Below are 22408 nucleotides of genomic sequence, written 5' to 3' on the forward strand. Positions count from 1 at the left end.
TGATGGATGATCGACTCGAGACGAGCTCTCGATAGCCTGCTTACTTAACGATTCAACAAGTCAACGTAACCAGAAGTGCGAACGACGACGCGAGCAACCTAGCAATATCGACGGAGAAAAAGTCGGCCTACTCAAGCTTGAAGACCTTCATCTCAAGAAGCTTCATATTCAAAGCTTAGAATTTTCCAACTTAACGCAGTTCTATATCCATTAGACCTACTTAAATCTAAAATCGATTCTTGAATAATCGTATTATTTATCTTTATCATATTATATCTTGTTCAATTTCGCAAGTTTCTAGATTAATTATTTGACTATCTCATCTTATTGTATCTTGTTCAATTTCACAAGTTTTTAGATTAATTCTTAAATAAATCAAGTTGTATTCATCAAAATCGCAGATCGTTTAATCACAAGCCTTATAGTTATAATATTTCACTCGTTTGAGGAAAATTATTTCCTCTTCCGCTACAGCCATCGGACAAGAAAGAATCACGGGGTGAATCAAGGTGTCGTAAGTGAGCCGTAAGCACGTCTCTTCGGACGAGTCCCGATCGGCCGCGCGAATCGTGGCTGCGCGCATCTTCCGAGAAACTTTTGAGTAAATCACGAGTAGGGTCCACGTGACCCACAAAAAGCCGCAATCATTGATTCCGACGAATCGACGGTGATAATGGGCGTTCAGGTGGAGGAGTCCAAGATAGGCGCCTTGGTCGAGAAGGCCAAGTTCTACACCTCTGTCTGCATGGGCACCACGGCAATTCTCGCGGTCTTCGCCTTCCTGTTTCTGATCCCGTTCGTCGTCGAGCCGGCGATAACCACCATCCTGGCGGATTTCTCGCCGCACGCGGTTGCCTGCGTCACGACGGAGCACGTGTACGCGGAGGGGTTGAAAAACTGTTCATGGGCGAGCTGCAGGGAAGGTGATTTCTCGATTCCTTTCTCATATTTTTTACGTTTAGCATACCGTCCGAGTGTAATCGATGATATCGTTATTATCGTCATAGGTTGCACTTCGGCCGCGCTTCGTTGTCATCAGATCAAAGTCAACTACACCAGGCTCCCGTACGAGGAGTTCGTGGCGAAGCCGTTGGGTTCAGTGCCGTGGGACGTCACCGAAACGAAATTCTTCGTAAACACGGAAGGATGCGGCTACCCGCCCACAGTCAACTGCTCTCTTTTCGCGAAGAAATACGCCTACGAAAATATGGGAAAGGTATTTCCCTGTTACTACAGCAGAACGCATCCGGAGACAGTTGTCGCAAGGTACGATATCAGTGAGGCGATGCATGGATTTGTCAACACAAAGCATAGCGCGCTATCTTGCTTCTCGTATAAAACATAGACATCATTTTCGTGTATTAGAGAACCGGTTTGCACGACCATCTATCTCTGGTTAGCAGAGGGCTTAGCCCGCTATTTTGTGTCCGCAGATATTCGTGGGATGAGAATCTGAGGCATTTGGTGCTAGCCTTGATCGTGCCTATAGTACTGTTCGCCGGGACGCTCGGCGTGCTATGCTACTGGTATTGTCCGCCGATGAACAAGACCTGCGGCGGGTCGAGTCGCAATCTCATGGACAAGTATGCTAGAAAGGAAGAGTAAGTGTATGTATGCAGTGCCCGTTGCGGGCTAGCAGAAACTGTATTTTACGGAATTACTTTGAAGTCATTGTCGCTACGATTGTCGAGATCGAGAAAAACGATAATCGAATATTGTAAACGAAAAATCGAGCGTTGACTAAAATTATATATTTTTTTAAATTGCATCACACATTTTTTCTCATTTTTGGCTCTTAGGCATTATACGATTTGCAGGATTTTAATTGTACTCAAAGTAATTCCTCTGTTCATTATGTGACTTTACCGTTTACTCCTCTTTCCATCTCTGTAATTTTTTTGGTTTCTCTTCGTTCTTACAGCATCTTGGCAGAGGACGAATTCGAGGAAGACGAAGAGGAATACTGACTGCTACCAAGGGCTCACCCCCCGGCGCGGGAGTGATCCCAGCGAAATAATCTCCGAATGGCTTCAGCGTACTTTACTTTCTAAATTTAAGCGAGCGAGCAATAGCGTTTAGAAAAAATCCGCGAGGAGCGGCAAAAAGGATCTCGTTGTTATCGCTTCTTATCGGGTATATTCATTATGCTTAACGCTACATCCGACTTTTTTGTCTTCTAAATCTGTGATTCGTGCTTTCAATAAATGGAACATACGCCTAGGTTTTATATGCCAGCGACATAAAAATATTTATCTCTTTCTATCTCTTCTTCTCGATATTTCAATTGCACCGATATTAGTTGTATGCACTTACGCGAAAGAAATGTAACGTCAGATTCATTTGACGGATCGGCAATCAGAAGAATCGCTTGCGCGAAGAATATACCTTAAATTTACGATGTAAAGTGGGCCATGAATATGAGAACTCGGATTTTTCAATTATCTATCAGTATTCCATGTCAGTTTCAAGAGGCTCGAAACATGCGGCAGTGTCAGAAAATAATATTATGCATTAATGAAAGGCAATATGATACATTAATAACACAAATTAGTTCAATTAATAATACATTGGATGCTAGTACGATATGACACTCGCTAAATTATTCATAGCTGATTATTAGCAGCGTAGTTGCGCATTCTAAAATCTTGAAATTAAAATCTAGAGATTAATTTATGAAAGTAATTTCAGATAAAGCAATTACGAAACGGTGATGATGGACTTCCGTGTGTTTCGAGGTCAGCCGTGATAAAGGCGCGCCTTCCTACTTACGTGATAAAAGTTTAAGCAGTACGATAGTTTTTAAACGACACAGAATTAGGTTTTGCAGCAGCATCGGATTTAGATTAAGCTACGTAACCGTGAATTTACGATTGGTTACATAAGCTGCCTTTGTGACGATAAATCGATCGTGAAAGCAGTACCGATGAAAGCAGTACGAGCAGTGGCTCGGTGCTAAGCGAAAAATATCTTCACTCTTTCGTCGAGCTGAAGAAACAGACTTCAACGCGGACTCTTATTAGGCTAATCACGTTACTCGCTACACTAAATTAATTATCCTATTCGTGCCTCCCGTTGTAATTACTTTACTAAGTAGAACGAGCAATGGCTGCTGTCATCTTCTTCATTTTCTGATGCAGGACTCTGAAAGCTGCACTAAATTTTAATCTCGTAAGAGTAAAATAAAATTATGATAACGTTCTGCAGAATCGACAAAGAAAAGCGATTCGTAAATGTTATTGTTGATAGTACAAAGGCAAATGTATTGAATGGAAATTATGAAAGTGCTTTATGAAGAAGGAAGTGAAGCAAGTAACGTGGTTTGCTTTCAAAATCCGCTTCCGCACCAAGTAACGTAGGCTAAGACTAGGCTATAAGTTAAGCCTGTGAATATTACCAATCGTAATTCTATCGAAATTGATATAAGAATTGTTACGAATTTTGTACGCGGACGCAAGTCACGTCGTGGATTCTATAGTCAAAGAGAGGATATATTATATAGATATATACGAATAATATACGCGTATATTAAACGCACGTGAACGCTGGTACGCATTGTGCGCCTAGTTTATAGGGATAGATATAATGATATATTTTTAAGTTGGATTTTCTCTGCAGGGACGCGCGAACTACATTCCGTAAGCTACGAAACGACATCGTTTACTATTGAATGCTTGCCAATCGCTTTATAATAACATTTATTCCATCAAGCGTAATTGCTAAATTTTGCAAGTAAATTAATATATAGCAGATAATAATTTATTAGTAACTTTAACCGAGAATGCCATTAAAGTGAAATGGAATAGCGTATAAAACAATTTTCAGATATGTATTAAATAATTTGAATATTTGGAATCAATTATGATGAATGAAGAAGTTGCTTTCTCTCTCAGTGACTACAATATTAATTAGGTTATAAATTGTTTTTGTTAGTTGGTTATTGACTTCTGCGCTATAATTACTTAAAGAAATTCGGAAAAAAGAAAAAGCACATAAAATAAATTTCAAATATTAAATAATTTGAATATGTGGATCGAATTTTGATGAATGATCAAGTTGCTCTCTATATGATTGCAATATTAATTAGTTTATATTTCTCAAAATTGTTTTTGTCGGTGACTGAGTTCTTTAGAATTATTTGAAAAACGCCACACACTTGACAGAACTGATTTTAATAATGGTTCTAATAATGTTTGTTTCGAAGCATATGGAAACCATGTCGTAACCCTCTACATCTAGTATGGTTGTGAATCCTTACTCGGCCTTACTCTAGGTGTCCAGAGTGGAAGGGCTTCCACGAGGTAGCAACTTCCCATGGACCCTAATGTTTTGGCACTCATTCCCCACTTGAAGCTTGCTAGTCTAGTTTCCGTTCGATCGCCTCCGAATCGTGGATGTCCGTCGATTTCATGTCGCGTTAACTACACGATTTCGTCCGACTCGATTCTCTCTCGCAAGTTAGATGAATTTTAAATGAGGATGCTGAATTTTAATTACGCTAATATACATCAATAAGATATTAAAGAATAATCAAAATTAGATATCGGATGATAAGTATTAATTCGAAACATAATTAGAGCATCGAATTATATAAATCGATTCTTGCTTCTCTTCTCTTGGCACTCTTCTTCGCGAGAACATTTGCTCAAAACGCTCATAATCGACGAAACGACGGCGCAAATTGAATTCGCGTACGCTTCTCGCAAAAGTCACATCGGTTCGCCACATCGCAAAATTTTCATCTTCAGTTAGAATTAAAACTCTTATGTGATATTAAAAGCTTTCAAGCGCAACACCAAGAAAGCTCGACGCGGACAATCCAGGAGCAAGTAACTCGCGTATAGGCACAATTTTCGCATCACGTATCGGTTCTAGTGCCAATAAAATTCGCTAGCTCGACTAGCCGATCGCAATCGTCATAGGCAGCGTTATTTATAGATCGCACGATCTTATCGAGATCGTGAGAGAAGATGTTTATATTAGAGACTGGGGATCTCAAGCGGATGATTGTTTTCGCTGAGTTATAGGAAACGCGATTTTGTTTTGCAAAGAATTAGAATTGAAATCTTTAGAATTTCCTTAATCTTCGAATGATTTTTCGACTCAATTTTAAATTATAATAAATATCAGAATTTTTAAATTATAATAAATATTATCGATATAACGGTAACGTTGCAATATTTAATACAATATGAAAAATGATAATACACATACCTAGCCTACTATGAAAATATCCTGTAAAGAGTATAATATATTTAATTTCTCTTTAATACTTCTCGAAAGATTAATTAGATAGAAAGTTAATCAAGGAAAAATTCAACATACAAATATTTGCTTGGGATCTCTCATTAGATAGGTAAACAAATTCTAGTATAAATTCAAATAATTTATACGCAAGGATGATGTAGAGTAAATAAGCGGTTAACTGAGTAATCTAATGGAGCACGAATTGATAATAACCGAGAATATTGCGAATTCTATTTCCACACGCGATTTAGCTATCGTACTCGATTTCTGAAAATCAGCAGTGCTGCGATGCAAAGCATTATTCGATAGTTACCTTCACATATTATATACCACTCGTAATGTTATTTGGCTGCTATAATAATATTCGCACTATAGTCGGATATTTATCATGTCCCTCACATCATGTCCCCTCTCTCTTTTTCTCGCCTCTTTCCTTATATATGAAAAAATCTATAATATAAATGAGGAAATACTCTTCGAGACGCTTCCTTTCTCTCTACTCGAAAGTTTTCAACTCGCTTCTTACATACTGAATCATAAATATTGTACATAATATATATATACGGTGTGTATATATACAAATAAACCACATACTCGCTCTGCGATACAAACGGACTATTGTATATAAGAGATTGTACGAGTTCGTTTAAAATACATAAAAAGAATGTTTTCTGTTAATCTGATGATACATTATTTTTCCAGTTTAACATTCCCGATACGTTTCTCGAAATACCATGAATTGTTTTGATTTTAGGTGAATTAATTTAAAATAAATTTTATATTAATAAAGCTCATGTTAATTATAGCTTTCCCATAATTTTCTTGATACCTTTTTTTTAAATAATAGCCTCAAAAAGTGAAAGTTATGATCTCTAACATTTTAAAGTCTGCCACTGAGGAATTGTGATAATAAAACTCAGATACGTTGCATTTATCGACGTTACAGTACATGAAAAATCTATCTTCACATGCATTATGCGAAGATTACATAGCATTAAACGAAGACATTTGACCTTTTGCTCTGAAGGTCGTAGAAATGTTAAATGTTAATCCATCGGAACTAACACTCCACCCTACTCGACTGATATCGAGGGCATGAATCTAAATCGATAAAACAGATATCAACTGACTATATGTGCTATATGGAACACTTGTATTTATAATTTATAGTGTACGATGAGAGAATAGTTTCACATTTCCTGGTGTAAAATTGCATATTTCATCTGCTGATTCTTGCAAGTACAATTGGAATTAAAAAAAGAAGAGATAAGAACTTAATTGACACTAAAATTAACATTATTTTAACCTGCATAAATATCAATTATATATTATATTAAATAAATGTAAATTATAAAAAAATGATATTATAATTATTTATTTATCGCGTTAATAAAAAATATATATCACTTTCGAAATCGATTTTGAAATCAGAAACTTATATAACTTCAAAAGAATACAAATGAATTGAACGTCGAATATTGTTTGCAAATCGCTGCATGTAAAAATATATTAAAATACTTTGAAGAAATAATCGTTAGCTAAAATGAACTGTACTTTATATTCAAGCTAAGAAAAATTAATAACTTCGAGAAAAAGATTAATAAATCTTTGTTACTGTCTCCTGTCGTTTAAGTAGTCATATCTCAACGTTCCAGAAGTTTCGCGATTTATTCACGCAACCACAGGATGAGATCTGTGAACCGTGGGTCGTTTCACTCGGGCATTTCACCATGGAAGAGGATCCCACCCCCCATGAAAAGCGCGATATACCACCGCGCAAGCTCCGTGCGAGGGAACTCGCGAACCACACGGCCAACTAGCAAACTTGTTTTCAAACAGTCGTCGGAGCTGGTCGGTTGCATGGCTACCTCGCGCATACTCGCGTGATTGTGGAACTCTTTTTCGGGATGAAAAGATCGCGACGAACTGACAATTATTTTGCAAGTCGCGGACGGAAATGATCGCGAGATCGTTTCTTAACATCAGTGATCCTACGAGGGACGCGTACCGATCGCATACACGTGTGAAATTAAATTCTCGTGGCTAAATGACACGGTTTATTCATAATCAAGTGTTATTTGTGCAAATATAATTAGCAATAAAGTGTAAAGTTTTCGGTAAAGTATGGAACGGGAACGATGAAAACGAGTGAAATTGCATCGACATAAAAAAAACGGTGTAAAGAAGATCCATTCCTTCAATTATGATTCAAAAGATCCATCTCCGAAATTTTAAAATGCCAGAAATTTTCAAGGAAATTTTATGAAGACTCGCTATAACGACATAAATAATCGTTGTATCATGCGGATTTTATTATCCGCAAAATACACAAATCGTCGAACTTCTACAAAGGATTATCTTAATTCTTTTTTGAAAAAGAAATGCAGGTATTTACGTCAACTGCTGAAAATCGGTGATCGAGCAGAAAAAAAATTCATCTAAAAGAGCACTTGATATCCATGAAAAGTTGAGACGCGCAATCAGCTTAAAAGTAAAGCGGTTTTATCGGAGATAAAACTCGCTTCGAACGAGTAGTAAATACTCGCTTTAGTCAGACAACGAATATCGAGAATGTAAAAAATATTCTGCAGTTGTAGTTCTTTTTTTTGGGAGGATGCGGATGGACGAATAATAATTCTGCAAGTCTAATCATTTCTGTTGCTGCATCGGCAGCTTTATTCTCGATAAAAAAAAAGGGACAAAAAATCATAATAGATTTTATAAAAAACGAAAATCAGATTATGCACGCAATTTAGGAATCAGATAGCGCACGTCTATGGCAATTCCAAGAATGAGAATCCCAAAGGTATTATGGGCAAGATAATCGGTTATTCCAAGGTTACTCGCAAGTGGAACAGTCATTAGGGACTTCGTCGTCGGTGTCCCTCAGAGAAGTGTCTCTCTAACATCAAGATCGATTGTCCACTATAAAAAAAAAAACGCAAAAGCCTACTATTTCCTGTCTTCTATTTAAATAATAATGCTGACATTGTTCTAAATACTTAACGGAAGGTAATTCTTCAAGGAAGAAAATTTTGCGTGACGAAGAATTATAATTAGTTTAAAGTTTATTGGTGCGTTAAAACGTCACTCTTTTAATTGTAAGACGGCCTTTCACTTGTTAATTATACGCCAGCAAAGTCTCGGCAACGACCCAGGGAACGACAGGAACAAATTCTAACGACGTTACTTCCGACGGTAATGGTGGCACAGAAATCCGGATCAATAGCGCATTTTTTAAACAGTTGTTTTAAGCGCCCACTCGAGCGTCGCGGTAATGGGATTACCATCATCTAATTCTATACTGTCCTATGTAGAGCATCCGCTCGCAACTATACGGCTAATGAAGTTAACACGTGGTAATTGCTCTAAGTGCATCAGATAGATCGGACACCGGCGTCTAGCGAAAGAACGGCAGGGGGAGGATCCGTGCAAACACAGGAGAAAACTTCCTCGGCATTACACGCTATTGTGCGCTCGATTGACGAACGGTCGATCACACCGGCTTAAATTCCGATCAGAGAAATGGGGCAACCCGCCAGCGATTCGGCAGAACAGTGAATCACTTGCCTAATGAGTCACTCGCGTGACACACTTGGAGCTTACTACGAATCTCCGGTACATTATCGTTGAATTGTTAATGTCACTCGTAACTAATTAACTTCCAAGAAGAAAGAAAAGTAAGAGTAAGTTACAAGTCGTTCGTTGAATTCGAAATCGAGCAGACTGGCGATTTTTTGATGAGCGCTTTTTTTTCATTCGTCAATTTTCGTCGCTGGAGAAGATTAGAGATTTGAAATTCTAAGTGTCATCTGATGCTCTTCGAAACGGCATGACGATCGTGCGTCACGACGTCACGCGTGTTCGTCCCCTATAAGAGGATGGTAGCTATAGCGAAATCCTCTAATCGATGGAAGTCGTGACATACACACCCACACACGCACTTGTCGACCGACTTCGCGACTTGTACTTTTCCAACGGAAATAGTATGCGGGAAACGAACAAAGATTCGCAACGAAATATTCCGGCTGCGCACGTGTGCATTCCAGCGGGTAATATTATGAAAGTGAAAATGGAGCTGTTGCGAACGATCGATTCCTAGCGCGAAGCGAGAGTGCGGTCCGTTGATCTCTCGATTTCTCGGGTTTTCTTCGTACGAGACGACGATTAAACTTTTACGAGGCTGCTATAGCACGACGGTAATGAAATGTCGACATAAAGTCGCTTATTTTTTATGCCATGCGCTCCGAGAAGAAGCAAATATAATACATGCGAGATTATTTAACATTATTTGACAAACGGAATTAGTTTATCAAATTTGAAGTGAATTAATTTTTGGGCGGTAACGCATATCGATAAGTGAATAAAGGTCGAAACTCCAACGAGTGAGATAATTTTTCAACAAGTCCGCTGCTGGAATTATTAATTTTTGGGATCACGTTTGCGCATAAATGTGTATATGCATTTGATCGGCGTGGAATTAAAACCCCGTGAAATTTAAATAGAAAAAATTCAACGTAAGATTTAAAAAATGGGCAGAAAGCAGAAGCGCCGCCTGATACCGGAACAGGATCGTAAAATTTGCGGTAGCATATGCTTCTTCCAGTTCACCTTCGTCATCAGTTGCGTGGCTTTGGTTTACCTCAGCGTGGCGATCTACGCGCCGTCGTATAGGTAAAAAAAAATGACATATTACAATCTAAAATTAGAAATTGATTTCTGGCATGTATCGATCCCATTTTCTTCGAAATACGTTCGACTGGTAGACTCTATTAGCTTCTATCCATCCAAAGGATTTGTTCCTCGTGAAAGTTTTTCTCGCACAAGACTGGCGTTCACCGTGTAGGATTATTAAGATGTAACTGAGACGCTATTCAAGTCAAAGATGTTATTCGAGATGAGGCTGTGGGGAAGATGTTCGCAGCTTGTTTCCACGAGACGTAATCCGAGAGGCGCGTTAACGACGCCGGCGTAATTTCAGGGCTTTCCACGTTGGCATCGAGCCGGAACCGGTGATGTGCCAAACCGTTAACGCCTCGATGGTGAATAATTGCGGATGGGCGAGTTGCGGCGAGTGGTGTTTGACGAAGACGAGCGGCTTTTGTCCCCAGTATCACGCGACCGTGAGACGTAATGGCACCGACGTGACTTTCGAAAATTGCACCAAGTTCAGCAGTATCGCGTGTCCCCAGGTGCGTAAGAACGACGCAGCATTACTTTGTCGTGTTCTTTCTTGCTTTTTGTTTGAAAGTCCCATTTGTGTTATAATTTAAATGTCGTCCAAACATTTGAAAAGCTCTCGATAAACTACTGTGGCTGCGTTTCGATATTCACTGCCAGTACTGAAAATCTCTCTAGTTTACGTTAGAGTCCCTCTAATAAGAGTCGCGACACGTAGCAGCAACTTTTTATTGGTGCACATTTTCGACAAAAGCACGAGAAACAGAAAGAGAAAGAGATATAAGAGAGAAAGAGAAAGCGATATGAATGTATATCACTTGTATATCGCTTTCTCTTTCTCTCTTATTTTGTCGAAACTCAAGATGTCGCGACTCTTATTAGAGGGACTCTAGTTTACGTCACATACACTATGGATTTTCAGTACTGGCAGTGAATATCGAAACGCAGCCTATATTGTGCACAAATATGTAACAAGTATTATAAATTACAGATAAAAATATGAAGTTTATAAATTATTGACAATTTGGTTTTAAAAATGCAGAATGCAAAATAACATTTTAAGTGCTGCAACAAGAACATAAAGACTTAAAAAAATGGGAAATAATTATGTTGAAAAAAAGTTTTTAATTGGTTTATTTAAATATTAATTTAATCTTCACTAATTTATTAGTTTATATTAACAATCTGATTTTGTTCTCGAAGAGAAAAACGTGAAGCATGAAATTAACAACGAACTGAGATAGATTGCCATTAACGAGCTCGGCATAATTTCCTCAGGTCGGGAACATTTACGGTATAAGATCTGATATTAAAATTTTATGATCTCCCTCGATGATTCTCGTTAGACACGAACAATTACAATCTCGTATAATTACCCAATCAACTCTTGGAAATCTTTAGGCAAAGCTTTCTCGGGGAAAGACAATAACGAGCTTTGCTCGAATACTCCACTGGCCATAATCTTTCCCTGGAAACTTCTTCCATTTGACGTAGTATGAAGGTTCTTAACGAGTGGCGAGGACGCACGTTTACCCTTCGGATTCCGATCACTTTATTTCACGGTACGTTCCCAACCAAGCGCGACCGTGAGCTTCCACATGAACCGGATGCTTTCTCGTGAGCGTAGGTCTCCATCTCGTGGGAATATTACATTTTTACTAAAGCAACGTAGGCTCCAATTTCCTCGCCGTGCCGTCAAACATCGATCCCGGGGGTGATGTTGCGGAAGATTCATACAAATTGCATACAAATAAACTGTAGCGAGACTTGTTATTCGTATACACTTGCTGTGTTATTCGGAATTATACTTTCATTATTAATAATACACTGAGAAAAAAATTTATTAAGATTAAAAAAATTGTGTTTGAGACAAAAAAGTTATTTACTTGAATACTCCTAACTAAATATTTATTTAAAGAAAGTTAATGAATTTTATTATTCTAAAGAAATGATTTTTACTTGGAAAAAAATAAATATTTAAAAAAGAAACTCAGCAATTACAATCAAAAAAACAAATGTTAAAAGTAAAGAAATATTTAATTCACGTAAAATTTTTATTATTAAACTTGAAGAAAGGATACTTAAAATAAAGGAATTATTTACTCAACTTAAATAAATATTGCTTTTAAAACAAACAAGTTGTTTGTGAAAATATTATATACAAAAAATTAATTTTTTTAACCGAAGAAAATAATAATTTAATGTAAATTAATAAATCTTTAACGTAACAAAAGGAGATATTACGGAAAGTAAATATTTCGTAATATTGAAAAAAATAGTTTATTTGGAACTAGTTTTACTAGTACATCTTTCTTTACGTTAAATAAACTCATAATATATGTAGTAGTCGGTTGACTGCTACATATATAAATAAATAATAAATAATTGTCATATCTCCATCACTCGAGTGACCGGTGTGATGTATTCCAATGATGTGTACAACTACGAGTGATAGACGCTTTCGCCGTGGGGCTTTATATACGGTCTCTGGTCGAATTTGACTTACGAGTTTAGCAGCCGCCTAGCGGTGAAAACGCTTATTACATTTATTTAAAAAAGTGCAGTTTTTATTTAACAAATTTTTTTATTTCAAATAAACAAATAAATACTTTTACTAAATAAATAATTTGTTCCAATTTACAAAATAGTTTTTTTGTATTTTGCTTATTTAAAAAAAAACAAATATTATTTTAAATACAATTTTTACATTTAAAAAAATGCACTTTTTTCTTTTAAACAAATCACTTATTAGTTTCTATGTTACAACCTATTAAATCAAATAAATCTTTTTTTGAATAACAAAAGTGCTCGATTTAATAAATCACTTTATGTATTTTAAAAAATATGTCTTTGAATTTAAAACCATCTTTTTAATCATAATAAATATTTCTTAGAATTAAATCAACCACATTCAAAAAAATGTATTTTTTTGTGTTTAATAAATTTTTTTCTCAGTGTAGTTTCTTGAATTCACAGCTTTATTAAGCTCAAAGCAATAGCTTTATACGTTCAAAACTATCTTTTAGAAATCAATTCATTATTGTTTTCCTTTAACTCTATCCTTGATAATGATAACTGTAATTTATCATATAATGTCGATACTATACTGACCATCTCGACAAGATTACTGGAGATAGAAGGAATATGAAATACTATCAATCGATCAATACTTGTCAACTTTGCAATCTTCGTAGGAAATAGATGTCACCCGATATAAAAGTGTCACGCATAATATGTTAAAATATATTTATGAAATATAATCTGATTAAATAATATAATTTTACTCATGATTCAGATATCAAAAACTTTTTAATTGTTTTTAGAAAATATGAAAATCGCACTTCGCTTTCGTCTTGCTCTTAAATTTCCATCTCATGTTCTTATCGTCTCCTCTATATATTGATCCATCAACCAAGAGACATCGATTACAGGGATGGTTTTCAGCCCGTTGAGAGCCTAAACCTCTTGCAATATTCACGAAGAAGAAATGCCATTATAAAATCCATTGCGTGCAATACCCACAACATTATCCGTCATCGAAAGTTCTTAAAGAAAAGCTTTCTTCCCTTGTGAGCAATATTAACTGCTTTTGTTGTTTATTAAATCCGATTATTTAACAAACAATAAAGAAATGTGCTGATAAAAATAGACATGATAGGTCGAAGAGGCAAACAATATGACATAATCTTTCACTATTGTAGATTGTAGTAGCAGTATGTTATACAAACAACTTGCCATTTTCAACAATGTTTGCGGATTAGAAGCTTTATTTGCGAACGGCTATTACATCCTTCACAAATTGAAAAGTTTTATTACAATAAAAAAAAAGTATGATGCAAATACTAATTTCTTTCTCTCTAAATCGTGTTATAATAGTATTTTAATTAAGAAACTTTAATTAATTATGAAATAATTATAAACTTGTCGATTATATTCTTATAGTCAAAATGTATGTCAATTTTTGATCAGGGAAAGGTATTCGCGACAGCCGAAAGGTTTCAAGTAATATCGTAAAAAACGTCTAAAAATACCCGGTATTATCCCAATCTAAAGTAAAAGTTATGAGTTGGGAGGATACGAGTCATACGAGTTATCCCCGAGGGAGTGCCCTATGAATATGAATATTTAGGCGCACGGCATCATACTGTATGCTGACCGTTAATGCTTTGCCAACAGGCCTGAAACTTTCTGAAAGTAATGGGATTTAATTAATGGCGTTGATGAGAAAGGGTCATATAGCGTGTAACTAAAACATACATACCGTGCCTCTTACAATCGTTTTGATAATGATGTCAGACAAACTTTCATAAATCATAAAATAATTTTCCTAATGAATTAATTAAATAATATTTTTATATTTTTTTAACATTCTGTTAAAAGAAAATAATTTTATAATAAAATTACGGACACACAAACGTTAAAACATAAAATATCATTTAATTCTCTCGCAGAAATTACGCAATAAGAGAATAAAATTAAAATATATATAGATATATAAAATAAAAAAAACTCGATTAATTAAGTATCAACATCGTATATGATTAAAAACTTTATGTTTAAATATTTTAAAATAAATTTTATCCTATAAGTAAAATAAATTTGAGACCTAATTGTCATATTATCCAAAAGATTCAGAAATCACACAGTTAATATATATAATTTAAATTGTAAATAAAAAAATTGCGACAGATTAAAATCACAAATCCACTGACACTAGCTTTAACACATCATGATACGTAGTTTTGTCATATAATTAATAATGAGATGAAGTAAGAATTCAAAATGAGAAACGTCGATAGGCGAACATGAGGAGCATGAAACGGTACAATTGCAACAACGGCAGCGAGTGCAGCATGTTGACGGGGGTGTTCAACTGCAGCCTCGGACATTGCTCGAACATGAGCGAGCTGATGCTCTGCCATCACAAGGCCGACGGCGTCGTCATCGATAGCGAGAGGGACAATATGAAGCTGAACGGCTTCTTCAGCTGTCAGCACTCCAGATGCACGAAAATCAAGAATACCTTCACCTGCGACCGATACTGCCCGAGCATTTCCACCAGCGACGTAAACGTCTATCTAATGCACGACGACAGTATCATATCAGCCAGGTGCTCCCGTGGGATGGCCTTGAACAGGGCGAACGGTAGCCTACCCGGTATCAGATTGGACAAGCCCGTTAAAATCTGGGACGAGCGGAACGGCAGTATTTTCGCGAGCTGCTTCGCCGTGACGAACCACGGCAATATCATCAGGTAATGACGAATGTTAATATAACGAAGTCTTTCGACGAATAATAATTTTCCACTTTATTTAAATTTATTCTCGTTTAAAATCTCGATTAAAATCTCGTTTCATTGAATCACGTTATCTAATTACATGAATGGAATAATTAAAATATCGTTAAGAGACGAACATCATTAAAATGCGATTGTTATATAAAGAGATATGTTAATATTTTATATACATATATATGCAAATAATTATATATTTATACAACAAACGCAAATTTTGTATTAATTTTTAAGATGTTACGTGGTAAATTTCTATGCCAATTTTTTATAAGGGTCTTCTGTCGCTATTAACACTAGATTAGCTATTGAATTCATTGGCTCTATCGCATCTTTGAGTCTTAAATGCGCACGTAGAAAATGAGAAGAGACTTAATGAGACGTGAGACTCTCGAGAATTGGATTGCTGTTAGAGTGAGGCTTTATTGAATGATTGAACGGAAAATATATTTTTGCTCTATTTTTTCCTCTCCATAAAAATATTGATAACTGAAGATATTGATCAACTAGTAAAATTGGAATTTTATGCACGAACAAAAATAAAACCGTTATACAGTCATCACGTAAAATGTACTTGATACACATTCGTGGATGTTATTCAAGCGTTCTCTCATTTATCACCATCATGTTATTTTCAAGCTAAGGGCTTAAAATTTTATTGAATTGCCAGGAAGTAAAAAAGGATAAGCATGCCAATGACCGAGAAAGAGACAAAATATTGGGGGGGGAACCAAACCCAGTCGCAGGATCAATGGTTGCTATGGAAATACCCTATAGCCTATATAAGAAGCTGGTATAAAGAAACGACACAGGTTTCGCGATAGAAGTAATTGACCCCAATAAAATTGCTTACAAGAAAATATTTAACTTTAGTTCGTAATCCTCTCTAAAGCCCGTATCAGACCACAGATTGGGACTGAGATTGGATTTGACCAATTAGAATAAAGTTCATTAAACTTGTGATTAGTTTTCTTTATTTTGATTAATTAAATTCAGTCCAATCTCAATCCTAATCCGTAGTCTGACAGAGGCTTAACGGATATTAATCGATTCAAAATATGTATATGTAATAAAAATTTTTCATTAAAAAGATTTACAAAAATTGCAATGTTTCATAATGTGCGTGAAAAACATTTATCTCTTTATATTTTATTTATATTTCTATCATCTTCATCTTTATTATTATTTTTTTTACGTAAGGAGATCGACAAAATTGTCGATATGCGTTATATCGTTACCGCCCCTGTTACTTTCGCAGCACGGAGGACTGCGTGAACGGCACGTTGTTGGGCGAGATTCCGATCCCCGAACCGTCCATTAACTTCACGAGCTTCCTGAAAATTTACGAGAAGAGCCTGAAGCATCCGGTGGATCTCACGAATGCCTATGTCCCGGCACAGCAATCTTTGACGATCTACAATAGCTCGCGATTGTACATCAATCTCGAGCGTTGCGTCAACACATTGAGAGGCGAGTGCAGACGATTCCAGTTTACCCACGGCCGCGACGGCGATAATCAGACCGCGCAGAGCAGATATCCCTGTTATTACAATAAGGTAAGGCATTTTCTGTCGAAAGATTCAACGAATACGTGAGGATTAAACGGATTCGGCTCAGCTTAAGATTTCTTTTTCCGGCAATCCCGTTTTTTAAGTAGAAAAATATATAATATAACGTTTAGTAACAGGCACACTTTGATGCGTAAAGCCATATTTCTTGCTAAAAATTAAATTTTTTCCTTAAAGAAGATATTCCGGCATCTCGATAATTTTTGTGTTTTGAGCAATTGTTAAAAAAATGCATCAAATTCGACAAACGGGGCAAAGGCGTGCAATTAAATTGATTATAGAGAAAAATTATTATAATTTTTCTCGTGGCGGGTAATTTTAATTATTGTTGATTGTTATTTCCGGTATAATAGTAAAACACTAATAATTGATAATGTGCGCAATTCTTATTTATGCGGATACATATTATGCAGAACAACTCGTTATTCGTGGTTGCACGTTTCGATCTGAAGAAGACGCGAATGGAGCTGTTGATCGCCGTTATCGTGCCGGCTGGAGTGTTCGTCATCAGCGTCATCACCCTGATTATCATCTCGCGATCAGTGCGGGTGGGGGACGACGCGAAAATGCGATGCAGATACTGCGTTGACAATCAAGAGACCCGGGGCGAGGACGAGGGACTCGTGGAGGCGACGTCCTCCGCGACTCAAAGCCAGGCTAATGAGAACGAGATCAGAAGTATGACCCTTTAGCAGTACAAGCCGCTTGGCACGGGCGCTACACTGGGTTATGAAAGGCTGCCGTTGATCGACATGGACGACGCTGAGGATTCCTTTTAGAAGAAAACGCGATACTTGATTTTCAAGCGGTCGCCGTGCCGGACAGATCCATCCAACAAGAAAAATCTTGCGAGAGACAAGCACTAAAAATGAAATCCGAACACAAATGAAGCATGTGAAGCAAAGTTAAATTCTCGGATGGACATTAACGTCGTCTTCCGGAATGAGGTGCAATCAATTTTTCTACAGTTACAATGATCATTGTAATGCGTAATAACGTGGACGTTACAATGATGTGACCTGATCGTTGTGCTTGAAATGAAATTAAACTTCAAGTGGTCTCTCTGCCAATGAAACTCATCGAAAGTAACCCATTCGGGGTCCAAGTTAATATTACCGACTCTCTAATTAGATATCGATCGGATACATTTTCACTGTTGCCTTCAATGTATCGCTATCACTTTGTTTGCGCGCCAGACAAACGTACGGACACTGGTATCACAATCGTCGATACATTAGTCTTAAGATTTTGCCTCCAGATATATTTAAGAAACTTTCATTAAAGTACTTGTGTAATATACGATTGTTTATACTGTCGTCGTGTTTTAACGAACGGTATCTAACAATGATGGCGTTAAACAACCGTCTTCGCGCAATGTGTACGAATAAAGTGAAAGATGAACAACATTGATCAACGAAGACAAAATGGAATGAGTGATGGAACGGATGGATAATCGCTGAAATATATATTCACTACAGTAAACGTCACTCCGCGAAAACATCCTTTTTTTACGCGATAATTGCGATCTTTGCGCAAAATGTGAAATAATCAGGCTTATTTCGATGTACAACGTATAGGAGATAACACGGCGACTTACAATTAGAGCTCATTTAATATTCGGTTATCAACGAACGTGCATTTATATTTTTTCTACATCCACTTATTGCGCTACGCTGTAGTTGACTCCGTACTACTGTGATTAGATACATCTAATACCGCTGGTGAAAAACACTCGATGCGATTTCCTATTTCTGATACGCGAGTACTACGACTGCCTATATGCGTAAATTATAGTTGTACAGTATATTGTACTACATACTTGCGATGCCTAAGTATCAGTACGATGTAAATATATAAAAATATATATTATGACATAACATGCTTTCAGCGAGACATTTATATATTCGTGGTAATCGACATTGCCTCAATTTTCGTGCCAGTTTCGTGTCAGCGTGTGTTTCAAGTCAATCAAAAATATGATCCGTCGCGTAATAAATATTCGAAATACTTGATACAATTAACAAATATGTATTAATTAGAAATATGAATTTTTATAAGAGGAATAACGCAATGCCATAAAATTATTTTTTATTTTTAATTATTGGTTTTATTTCACACTTTCATTTTTCATAAAATCTTTACTAAAATAAAGTAAAATAAATAATTTTTTCAAGATAAGTAATTAGCACAAAAAGCCATAATTTAATTTGATATTTTTCTTCTCACAACGATTTATTGAAGAAAGAATGTATATTTTTTTAGTTTTTAATCAAAAGTTATGAAAGAATTGTTAGAAAAATACACTCGTATAATCAGCAACGTAAGATACCGATTTAAATAGGCAATAATAAGTTAAAATACCTAATCTCACGCAAGTGATACACGTATGCACGCAAGAAGAGTGGCTAAAAATAACCGCGCAACAAGAAAAGAAGACTTTTCTGATGTCACTGTACTCTATGTGCCTTCTTCCGCTTTCGATGGAGCCATCAATAAAGTATACCTATTAATATCTGCGAGTACTATAATTAACCGAAGACACAGGCTCGAAAGGAAACTTTTTCGAGCTCTTTCGCTCTCTCGGAAATAAATGTTCGCAGTTCCGTTACTTCTGTTATTTTTGTTCTATTAATCTATTATAAAAGTAGGGAAGTTCCGATTTGTAAATAAAAGTTTAATCTCGCGTGTATCGCTTCTGTCTATTTAGAAATCATTAGATTGATCATGTACTCATGAAAGCAATGTGATCGACGTACAAAATGACGTTAAAACGGACAAACAGATGAACGATTGGAGTAATTAGCAGATCCTCGAAACGATTTTTAAAGAACACCGATTATAAGGGAACAATGCAAGATTTACCTGTTGGCAAATAAATATACGATTATGCAAATGACGAATAACTGTATATATATGATTAATTATAATCTGTCTAACTAGATAAAGGGCTAATCCTCTTTTTGTATGTATAAAATTATAGCTAATAGCTTAGTATATGTGTATATAAATCGTGCAATTCTGTGGTATGCCTTTATGTCAAATACATTTGTGACATATATGAATGTGCCGACTGTAAAATATCATTTCTTTTTTTTAAATAAAGTTTCTTCACGTGTAAATTACCGCAATTCTTCCCTGCATATTTATCCGCATCTCAATTTATCTTCCGCGTTAAAAGTAAAATTAACTCGGTCAAATTTACCTGTAAACAGTTCAGAATAAACGTTGCGTGTCCGCGTGATTGTAAAACACGATACGGAAAATGGGGGCAATCGAAGAAAAACTACGTCGGATATTTATTCTTTCCCTGTAATGAAATAATGTATGGAAACGTTGAATTAAAATGTTTTGCCGTTTAAGAATTCCCTCGCCGTAATAGAAGCGCGATGCGCACATCGTTGAACCGTAATAAAATAATATCGCCGCCACCTTGCGTGTCACGGAGCACTTCGTGCCGAGGGCATCACTCGAAGGCTCTGCTGCGCAAGAACGAAATGGTTCTCATATCTGCCGTTCACTCATAATACGCCTATGCAAATTAATCTACTGCGAAAAACATTTTCTGACCTTGGCGAAACGAATACAATTTTACCTCTCTATAATCTTGCACAAAATTGCAGAGCGGATGAAAAATTTTATTTAAAAACAGAGATTCTCCATGGAATCTCCTTATGATTCATATTTTTGTGGAAATATAAATTATTCTCTTTGCATTTCGTTAGTTATAATTAATAAATAAATGTGAAACATGATTTTGATAAAGACAATCAGTCATCACGATTAAGTCTCATTTTTTGAACTTATATTCTCGTCATATAATTTCCCTTAAAAAATATGAATCGTATCGTTTTGATCAAGAGACACGGTAGTGTCTCGCGCCAAGTACACGCGGAGCGAGACCGACCGTGACTCTTTTACGCGACGCGACGGGTTGCGAGTACTCGAGATGTTGAGATCTCGATAACGAGTGAACGGATCAAGTTCTAAGTAGGCTTGATCGATGGCTTGGGGTCGAATTAGGGGGGGGGGTTTCTTATATAAAATAAACAATAAATGCGATAATTGAATTGTCATCAACCTACATTCGCAGCAACTGCAGATTAAAATCAAGTGCGTCCTGTCAATCGCGCAGCTTGTCGACATTTGAAGGGTTCTTCATAATGCAGGCACCGTTAAATGCTCACGCATCTCAATATACAAAAAGATAGAGAGAGAGAGAGAGAGAGAGAGAGAGAGAGAGAAGAGAGAGAGAGAGAGAGGAGAGAGAGAGAGAGAGAGAGAGAGAGAGAGAGAGAGAGAGAGAGAGAGAGAGAGAGAGAAGTAGGGGAAGGGGAGAAAGAGAAAGACAGAGAGAGTGAGAGGGGAGGGGGAGGGAGATGCAATAAGATAGTATTTCCCATTCACGCATGTCCTATCAACGCGTCGCAAAAAGCTGGAGCTGACACGGTGTTTAATGGAAAGCCTTAGCTGTTAGATAAACATATAATGGAAGCTTTCAGACGTCGGTTACGTGATATTACGTGATAGGGCAACCAACCAGCGAATAACACGAAAATCGAGATACGATTACACGAGCGAATTGTATCATAAAAGACGAAAGGGAGTTAATGGAGTTATATACATTGAATCAGTAAACTTCCGTAGAGGTAGAGATATAAATAGAAATTGCACTCTTCACGCATTGTTAATTATAAGTAGCTGCTTGAAAATAGCAGCTTAATATCGATATGTGTCCTATGCCTATTACGCTCAACAATGAATTTTTGAAGAATGCTAAATCAACGTACAGTTTGCTTCTCTCACGTAACTTTGTGAGGTATAGTGTTCTGTAAAAATAATGAACTAGTGGATATATTTATCATGTTACACAATAGCATACATGTTCTTTTGTAGATATATCAACCGAAAGTAAACCAACTGTCTCATGGTCTCATAATCGAAAAACATCGATCATTACATTCTACAGAGAGATGTATTCCAGAATTACGGTAAAAATTCTATCACGTAAAAATTCTAGCGCGATAGAAATTCCGCTTCCGTTTTCCAAGGGAAAATATTGGAACTTAGGGACGGCATTGAACAAACTGAACAAATTACAATCGTTAACAAACACTGCGGTCTCTTTCTGTCAACTTCTCAAGGAGAGCAAACGGAACGTCATGAAAATTTCACAGACGCAATTTCTCGTGCGACACGTGCCGACTAGATCACTAGACCAACGCGATTATTCTTAATGAGATTCTTAATGAGAATATTTTTTTCCGTCCATTTAAGTTCTTTTTACGACGGGGTAAGATACCAAGTACCGACAAGCAATCGATTTTATGAATTAAAGAAGCAAGAACATTAATTTCTATTGTGTCCATTGACCAATGCGATAAATAGCTTTGACGGAATAATTAATTATTACAATGTCTAAGAAGTTATAATGCCTTTCTTCTAATTAATGTATAGTAGCAGGACTAGTTAAAACCTTTCTAGATAAATAATTTGCTAAGTGCTTTGAATTTGACTTTAATAAAGGAGCATGCTTCAACATCAGTATGTCTATGTGCTTTAGGATATTCTTACTGTTATGTAATAATAATAATTGCCGTTAATGTTAATTTATTATAACTATTATTGA

The 22408-nt window shown here is 36.3% G+C and overlaps 2 protein-coding genes across 5 annotated transcripts; both read left to right on the plus strand.

Moving 5' to 3' along the window:
* The first annotated feature begins 673 nt into the window (after positions 1–673).
* Teh2 (tipE homolog 2) lies at positions 674–5922 on the plus strand. Of its 2 annotated transcripts, none has more exons than XM_071716896.1 (4): positions 674–923; positions 1008–1266; positions 1434–1607; positions 1922–5922. In XM_071716896.1, the coding sequence occupies exons 1-3, from the start codon at positions 674–676 to the stop codon at positions 1603–1605; spliced, it is 681 nt and encodes a 226-aa protein (XP_071572997.1). In that variant the 3' UTR covers positions 1606–1607; positions 1922–5922. The 2 variants fall into 2 exon arrangements, with proteins under 2 accessions (XP_071572997.1, XP_071572996.1); XM_071716895.1 differs by having other exon boundaries at positions 1434–1601.
* A 1171-nt stretch (positions 5923–7093) lies between these two features.
* Positions 7094–19901, plus strand: Teh4 (tipE homolog 4). 3 transcript variants are annotated; one of them, XM_071716888.1, is made up of 6 exons: positions 7094–9443; positions 9851–9918; positions 10226–10436; positions 14724–15178; positions 16473–16770; positions 17196–19901. In XM_071716888.1, exons 3-6 carry the CDS (start codon positions 10260–10262, stop codon positions 17472–17474), a joined length of 1209 nt encoding a protein of 402 aa, XP_071572989.1. In that variant the 5' UTR covers positions 7094–9443; positions 9851–9918; positions 10226–10259; the 3' UTR covers positions 17475–19901. The 3 variants fall into 3 exon arrangements, with proteins under 3 accessions (XP_071572989.1, XP_071572986.1, XP_071572988.1); XM_071716885.1 differs by having other exon boundaries at positions 7094–7631; positions 8618–9918; XM_071716887.1 differs by having other exon boundaries at positions 7094–7361; positions 7624–9918.
* The last annotated feature ends 2507 nt before the right edge of the window (positions 19902–22408 follow it).

Source organism: Temnothorax nylanderi, unplaced genomic scaffold (assembly GCF_030848795.1).
Source record: "Temnothorax nylanderi isolate EJ_2023f unplaced genomic scaffold, tnyl_v1.0 TNYL_tig0195_pilon, whole genome shotgun sequence".
Taxonomy (NCBI): Eukaryota; Metazoa; Arthropoda; class Insecta; order Hymenoptera; family Formicidae; genus Temnothorax; species Temnothorax nylanderi.

Excerpts from the sequence above, each read along its gene's own strand:
- Teh2 (XM_071716895.1), top strand. The coding sequence starts at position 674 with ATGGGCGTTCAGGTGGAGGAGTCCAAGATAGGCGCCTTGGTCGAGAAG. Across the intron at positions 1,267-1,433 it reads CCGGAGACAGTTGTCGCAAG|ATATTCGTGGGATGAGAATC; the intron begins GTACGATATCAG and ends TTGTGTCCGCAG. Across the intron at positions 1,602-1,921 it reads AAGTATGCTAGAAAGGAAGA|CATCTTGGCAGAGGACGAAT; the intron begins GTAAGTGTATGT and ends TCGTTCTTACAG.
- Teh4 (XM_071716885.1), top strand. The coding sequence starts at position 9,776 with ATGGGCAGAAAGCAGAAGCGCCGCCTGATACCGGAACAGGATCGTAAA. Across the intron at positions 9,919-10,225 it reads ATCTACGCGCCGTCGTATAG|GGCTTTCCACGTTGGCATCG; the intron begins GTAAAAAAAAAT and ends GCGTAATTTCAG. Across the intron at positions 15,179-16,472 it reads AACCACGGCAATATCATCAG|CACGGAGGACTGCGTGAACG; the intron begins GTAATGACGAAT and ends TTACTTTCGCAG.